The following is an 8,140-nucleotide window of genomic DNA, read 5'->3' on the forward strand; positions in this document are numbered from 1 at the left end:
GAGGATACTAATGTATATATTTTGTCTGTCTTGTGAATAGTATAACAATATTTTATGTCACTTTAGCCACACACTCGTCTGAATGTAGAATTTGGGAAGAAATCTTTCAGCTGATTTCAAATATACTGTTTTCTTAATCTTGGTGTAATCAGCCTTTCTAGAATTTTAAAACCTGGAGTTTACCTTCTGCCTGTCAGAAAACTGAAAGTAAAGCTCACAGTTTGTTAAAGCTTCTTTCTTGAATCCCCCATAGATCTCCTCTAAGGTGGACTGTCTGAAGAACAAATTGATTTCAGCTGTCAGCTTCCAGCTGCAGAAGCTCAGGTGGGAGGAGAAGAGAAACAGCAAGCCCATCGATGAGTGGACACACATGGCTTCTGCTGTGGCTGGAACACTTGAAGCCGTCATATCTGCTGCGTTTTCTCGGGTATGTTGTTTTAAATAAAGATTAGTTAAAACCAGCAACAGCATTTATTTATTTATTTGTTTGTTTGTTTGTTTGTTTGTTTGTTTGTTTGTTTGTCAAACTGTGTTATGAAGTATAACACACTCAAATCTTATTAGACGTTTCTTTACTGTGGCAGCTGTAGGTTGCTGTAGGGCTGCACCTAATGATTATTTTGATTGATTAGTTGATGAATCTGTCGTTTATTTTGTCAATTAATCAATTAGTTGATTATTCACTGTAATTTCTGTTACGAGGTCTATCTTTGTTTACTCTGAGCGCATTCCTGTTCCAACTGCACTGCACATCTCATCTCACATGATCAAACTTAAAAAATGAACCATAAAACTTAACTTTAATCGCTTAATCACATGTATTACTAACATTAGTACACCTGATTGTAAAAAAATTAAATACAAATTAAACTGCAAGTCGTCTTTTAAACAAACAGCTAATGTACCTCTTTACAGCATGAGGGGCTGTTAATCTGCCCTGCAGGGTGCAGACGTAGCTTTGCAAGTCCAAAATAAACTAAAGAATAACTTTGGTTAAGGTGGCATTAATGAGACCAATTTTTGAGGTGGTCTTGGTGCGCTTCCAAACAAACTCTGGTGCGGTTCGCTTCGGGTGTGAATACATACCGCCTCAAATCGAACCAGCATTAATAGTACATAACAGTGATAGGCAGCACTAATTGAACAGTTAGTTGCGCAAATTCTAAAGCGCTAGTAAATTTACGTAGGTTCGCAAGTTCTAAAGTGCAAATGCTCAAGGAAACTACATTTGTCAGATTAAAGTTATTTTTAAAAATCTAAATCTTAAGCACAAATTTGTCTTAAAATTCACTGAAATATATTCTGGTGATAACGAGCCATTCTTGTGTAAAACTGCCTACTAGAGGCATGACGAATTGCTCTCAGAACGGTACATGCCGTCACAGTTTGAGGAAGTGATTTGTTGAAACAGACTTTTGGCTCATGATGTAAAAAAATAGTAGTTGTAGATTGCTAGTTCTGCTGCTTCTTGGCCATTTTCTCATGTTTATGGTAGGGCTTTGATAAGAAAGCATGAACATATTAGTAGTTTATTGGAGAACTGAAGCATTGCATTCTGGGTACAGGACGGAGAATAGGAAACYGTTTTCACTTCAAAATAAGAACATGAATTTAAACTGTTCTCTATATGTGTGTAGCTTCAATATGAGAGTGGATTGGTGGCTGAAGATGCAGCGGGCCATAAATTATAATTCCTCCCTCTACCCTCCCAAAGCTCATATACTTATATAAACAACAGTAATGATGGCTGGATTTTGTTTGTTTTTCACTCAACGATCAGTGTTGTTGGGTGAAGAGTTTGCCAAGGGAAAAATATTTTTTCAGTTTAGCATGTGACCTCAAAACAATGGGCCTCCCAACACTGTTGGCCCCTATGCTTCAGCTCAGATGAGCCCATGCATTTAGTCGGCCCAGGCTGTGCCATGTACACACGTGGACACGATTGTTGGTACCCCTTGTTTAATGAAAGAAAAACTCACAATGTTCACAAAAATAACTTTAATCTGACAAAAGTAATAAATAAAAATCCCATGAAAATGAACAAAGGAAAGTCAGACATTGCTTTTCAACCAGAATTAAATAAATAAATAAAACTCATGAAACAAGTCTGGACAGAAATGATGGAACCATTTCCATCCATTTTCTTCTGCTTGGGTTGTGGCATGCCCACCATAAAAAGTGTTGGTGGTAAACCGCTTTCCCCCCCTGAGACACCGGATGGTGGACCAGAATCGCTTCAAAGCCGTATGGAAGTCTTTTTCTATGGCCTYTCCTAACTCCTTGCATGCCCAAGTTTTTGCCTCAGCGACCACCCGAGCTACAATACTCTTGGACTGCCGGTACCCAAGTAGTGTTCAGTTGACAGCTCCGACCCTCTCTTCCTCTCTTCACCTCATCATGTGGTGGCAGATCAGATGAAACGACAACAAAGTCGATCATCGAAACGCGGCCTAAGGTGTCCTCATGCCAAGAGCACATATGAACACCATACTTGTACATGGTGTTCGTTATGGACAKTTTATGACGAGCACAGAAGTCCAATAACAAACACTGCTTGGGTTCAGATCGGTAGGGGGTGTTCCTCCTAACCACACACCTCTAGGTCCAACTGTCATTGCCCACGTGAGAGTTGAAGTCCCACAGTGGGTCAAGGGAGTCCCCATTAGGAGCATCCCTGTCCCAGGTGGGCGGAGGGAGGCTATCCTCTCGTTCACCAGGGTGAACCCCAACGTACAGGCACCAAGATGGGGGGCAATAAGTATGCCCACTCCTGCTCGACGCCTCTCAGCATTGGCAACTCCAGAGTGATCGATTGTCCGACCCCTCTCCAGGAGACTGGTTCCAGAGCCAGAGCGGTGCATCGAGATGAGTCCAGCTAAATTTAGTCGGAACTTCTCAACCTCATACACCAGCTCAGGCTCCTTCCCCACCAGAGAGGTGACATTCCATGTCCCCTAGAGCCAGCTTCTGTAGCCAAGGATCGGACCGCCAAGGTCCTCGCCATTGACCACTGCCTATCACACATAGCACCCAACCCTTTTGGCCCCTCCCACAGGTGGTGAGCCCATGGGAAGGGGGACCCACGTCTCCTCTTCGGGCTGTGCCCAACCGGGCTCTATGGGTGAAAGCCCGGCCACTAGGCGCTCACCAACGTGCCCCACCTCCAGGCCTGGCTCCAGAGTGGGGCCCCAGTGACCCATGTCCAGGTGAGGGAACACTAAGTTCATTTGCGGCGCTCAACATGAGGGGTCTTTCAGCTGCACTTTGTCTGATCCCTTGCCTAGGTCCTGTTTGCCTTGGGTGACCCCATAGCTCTTAGGATCATTGGGACACTCAAACCTCTCCACCACGGTAAGGTGGCAGCCCAGGGAGAAGAGAGAAATTATGGTTCCTTTAACTTTTATTTTGTTCCACAACCTTTAGAGGCAATCACTGCAATCAAATGATTCCTGTAACTGTCAATGAGACTTGTGCACCTCTCAGCAGGTATTTGGGCCCACTCCTCATGGGCAAACTGCTCCAGTTGTCTCAGGTTTGAAGATTGCCTTTTCCAGATGGTATGTTTCAGCTCCTTCCAAAGATGCTCAATAGAATTTAGGTCAGATCTCATAGAAGGTCACTTCAGAATAGTCCAGTGTTTTCCTGTTAGCCATGCTTAGGTGTTTTTGGCCATTATCCTGTTGCAACTGCAAGACCCATGACCTGCGACTGAGACCAAGCTTTCCGACATAGGGCAGCACATTTCTCTCTAGAATGCTTTGATAGTCTTGAGATTTCATTGTACCCTGCACAGATTCAAGACAGCCTGTGCCATATAGCAGTGCAGCCCCAGAACATAACAGAGCCTCCTTCATGTTTCACAGTAGGGACTGTGTTGCTTTTTAACAGCATTTTATTTTAATATTATAATGGATGTGGTAAAGTTTTAGGACATTTTTAGTTACTTGTAACTTCAGTAAGTTRAAGACTTATTTTGAAGAATCAATGTTGTGTCAGCAATATTTCCTGTGGYACACTTCCTGTTGGGTAGCAGAGCCTCCTTTTTGTTTCACAGTAGGGAACGTGTACTTTTCTTGAAAGCTTAAATTTTCCATCTGTGAACATAGAGCTGATGTGCCTTGCCAAAAAGTTCCATTTTTGTCTCACCTGTCAATGGGGACATTCTCCCAGAAGCTTTTATGGCTTGTCAACATGTAGTTTGGCAAATTCCAGTCAGGCCTTTTTATGATTTGTTGTCGTCCTTGGTCGTCTCCCATTAAGTCTACTTTGGCTCAAATAACAACGGATGGTGCGATCTGAGACTGATGTAAGTCGGGCCCATTTCCAGTGAGAGTTGGACTCCACCAAGGAGGAAGACCCAGGACATGCTGGAGGGACTATGTTTCTCAGCTGTCCTGGGAATGCCTTGGGAATCCTCTGAGGAGCTGGCCCAAGTGGCTGGGGTGAGAGAAGTCTGGGTCTCTCTGCTTAGGCTGCTGCCCCGGCGACCCGATCCTGGATAAGTGGAAGAAAACAGATAGATGTCACCACTTGGTCTAGTTAGATCTAGTGCGATATATGTTGAATTTTTTTATTTACATTCTTATTTTTCTATTTCACTTGTGGTGTTCAAGGTGATAAATTTCAAATTAGAAGTTGATGTTTGTTTCTTTAATTCAATTTCTTTTAATTAATATAGTCTTCATCATCTCCCTTCGCTTTTTTCTGTTCCTCAGATGCTGATTGTATCATCCACAGAACCATGCACTCTGAGAAACTGTGACCCCTTTCCAGTYCCCAGACCACTCACCAAGCCCAATCCAACTGTTTGGACAATCCCTTTAAGACGGATGCTTCCTGTTCCAGTCGAAGGTATGAATCTGTAGCTGCTTTCATAGCTGAAACATTATGCAAGACAGATAAATATACTGTGTATATTATTATGGGCTACAATCACACTCCAGGGAAATCCGACCCAAATACAAAATTTTTTGCCTGTTTTACTCATCTGAATTTTTCCTGACAGTTTGAATGAAATATTTTTCAATATTTGATATGAAATCAGATACATATCACATGTTTTTCAGTGCAACTGCAGTCTGAATGCTCATGTCATATTTCATCAGACTTTTTGAGTGATCAACCTAAGTATTTAGAATATTGATACCAATCTTGTGCTGTTTAAACTCTGCACGTCTTCAGCTACAGAACAGAAGTTCTGTTGCTTTGTCTTTTTTTTACTTTTTATTTTCCTTGTCCTGGATGACACAGAAATATATGGTAGTAACGTCGGTCTCAGACTGTATCGATACTAAAGTTACTAGATCAATGACTGGATCAGCATGGCTTACTGTACAGCATGTCCCTTACATTCCAAAAATAAAATGCTACACAAGAGCAGCCGGTCAGAGGCAAGTTAAAATGTAAACAGTGAACAATAAACAAGCATGTCATATGATTTTTAATCTGTTCTGGATGCACAACAGCATCAAAATGAACAAGAAGCATCCATAGGCTAATTCTGTAAACAGCGAGCTGAATGTGACGTCACTTCGTTTTCTGGGCAAAGCGGTCGCATCAGTTCTTCAGGGCACTGTAAGGGTTGCAATTCAGAGAAGTAGGACGGGAAGGACAGTGGAGGACTTTAAAGCAAATTTATTCAGCCAAGAAAGTGCCTGCTCTGAAGCAGAAGGCAAAAAAAGACCCAATAAGTTTAGTTATAAGATAAATAGATATATACTTTATTGTCCCCAAGGGGAAACTTGTCTTGGACATCGTATGCCAAAGAAAACTGCTTCAAAATACAACAATAAAAAGTCATATGAACATCACAAAAACTTAAAAACACATATTGCAATCAATTTAACAGCTGTAAGCAAATTGTTCTTTAACAGCTGTGAGCAAAGTGTTCTAAGGACTGTGGACTAGTCCCTAATTAAACCTCAAAGCTCTGATAAATTGCTAATGTTTTTTTTAGTGAGGTACAGGAACTTTAAATTTATCACATTTTTTTCCAGGTAAAGTTCCTGGCACTGTCCCTTGTCCTGTGTCTCTCAAGACTCCATCACCAACCATGGACCCAGCCAGAAGATTTTCTGCACCATATCAAGTGGTTAGAGTGCCAAACTCCCCTCAGACTCCTTCAGTGGGTCTGAGATTAGCTACAGCACAGGTTAGACCTGGTGGTAGTTCTCCAGTAGCAGCTGTAGCTGTGAAAGAAGGCAGATCTGAAACCTTCTTCCTGCCTCCTAGTCCTCAGACATCTCTCAGCCCCAGGCCCATCCCAACCACACCACCACAATCTTTTTCAATACTCTCCAGATGTTCCTCCACCCCTCCCACCGTTCCATCCTTAGCCACTATTCCTGCATTGCACACCGGGTTTGAACAAAGTAGCAAACACAAAACAGAAGACAGAACAATCAAAGACCAATGTGTGGTAGACTTTGAGAAGATCTACAACTTCCTGAGTGCTTTCCAAAACCACAGTGAGGATTTTCATCTTACACCAATGGGTGAGTCACAGGTTAACTGTTTGGGCTCAGTGTGGTTTGTACAGACATTATAAACATACTCTTCACAGCATCTTTTTTTTTTCAAATAGTTTTGCATTTGCCAAAGATCAACTACTGAGGATATATATATATATATATATATATATATAATTTATGCACATGTCTGTAAACCTTTTGTTTTTAGGAGGAACAGACCATGCAATCTCCTTTTACACAACTGTAGAGGTCAGCTATTTGTGTCCAAAAAGAAAATATTTGATGTTACGCTGGTTTTAAAAAATGTTACTCAAAACATACCAAGAAAAAATAATGGTTTCTTGTTTTTCCCCCCTTGATTCTTTATATAATTATTTTATAACATTTTGGGGCGGCTCTGGTTCAGTGGTAGGGTAGCCAACTTGGGACCAGAAAGTCTCCCCACCATGCCCACATGTCGTGGTGTCCTTGAGCAAGACACCCAACTGCTCCTCGGGCGCTTACTGCTTCCTGCTTTTCCACTTGGGTGATTCTCAAATGTGATGGGTCAAATGCAGAGAACAAATTTCATCATTGTATGGGAACATGTACTGATGACAAAGTGCACTTACAGTTTACATTTGCATAATAATAATAATAATAATAATAATATATTATTGTTATTATTATTGTATTTAATATAATCATAATTAAGTAATTTATATTATTGAGGCAGGAAAGGTTGTAATTGCAGTGTTTTAAATTAGGGATGCACCGAAATAAAAATTTCTGCCGATATCGATATCCGATATAATTATTGCTATTACGGCCGATAACCGATATTTACAGACATTACACAACCACACAAATTATATTATACATATACGCACAAGCACACTTGGATCTTTTCTTGATACCGTAAATAAACGACCAGACCTCTGACATGGCTCTACTTCAGTTATTCCTGGCTACGCAGCGTCCTTATAACTATCATGATCAAACAGTTGCCGCTCAACCAACCATCTCCCCTCCAAAAACACAAACACAAAGATAAAAAGTGGGAAATCAATATCGGATGTTATCGGGCCAGTTTTACATATCGGACCGATACGATATTCTAAAAAAATGACAAATATCGGCCGATACCGATATGAATGCCGATATATCATGCATCCCTAATTTAAATGACAGTAAGTGTTCATGCAGTGAAATGCATCATGTGTGGCAATTTTAAAAACTCTTAGTTTTTTTTACTATGAAACTGTGATACCCCTCCCTGGTCTGCCTGCAACCTTATTGGGGTGGAGGGCTTTGAGTGTTTCAAATGATTCAAGGAGCTATGTTGTCAGGGCCTTYGTGCCCTGATGTGGGTCACCGGGGGCCGGGCCCCACTCTGGAGCCAGGCCTGGAGGTGGGGCATGGTGAGGAGCACCTGTTGGCTGGGCTTTCACTCATAGACTCCAGCCAGGCACAGCCCGAAGAGGAGATGTGGGTCCCCCTTCATATGAGCTCACCACCTGTGGGAGGGGCCAAAGGGGTCGGGTGCAATGTGTAATGGGCAGTAGTCGAAGGTGGTGTCCTTGGCGGTCTGATCCTACAGAAACTGGCTTTAGGGATGTGGAATGTAACCTCTCTGGTTGGGAAGGAACCTGGGGCCTCATGTAACAACAGTACGTACGCACAAAAACCTT

General features: G+C 42.0%; 1 protein-coding gene across 1 annotated transcript in view; it reads left to right on the forward strand.

Moving 5' to 3' along the window:
- The window catches only part of snapc2 (small nuclear RNA activating complex, polypeptide 2), a 19,216-nt gene that overhangs the window by 2,256 nt on the left and 8,820 nt on the right, over nucleotides 1-8,140 (forward strand). The window contains exons 2-4 of the mRNA XM_014021719.1: nucleotides 254-427; nucleotides 4,716-4,851; nucleotides 5,997-6,494. Of these exons, the coding sequence (XP_013877173.1) occupies nucleotides 254-427; nucleotides 4,716-4,851; nucleotides 5,997-6,494 (808 nt within the window). The remainder of the gene's footprint in view (nucleotides 1-253; nucleotides 428-4,715; nucleotides 4,852-5,996; nucleotides 6,495-8,140) is intronic.

Source organism: Austrofundulus limnaeus, unplaced genomic scaffold, assembly GCF_001266775.1.
Source record: "Austrofundulus limnaeus strain Quisiro unplaced genomic scaffold, Austrofundulus_limnaeus-1.0 Scaffold302, whole genome shotgun sequence".
In the NCBI taxonomy this organism is placed as follows: Eukaryota; Metazoa; Chordata; class Actinopteri; order Cyprinodontiformes; family Rivulidae; genus Austrofundulus; species Austrofundulus limnaeus.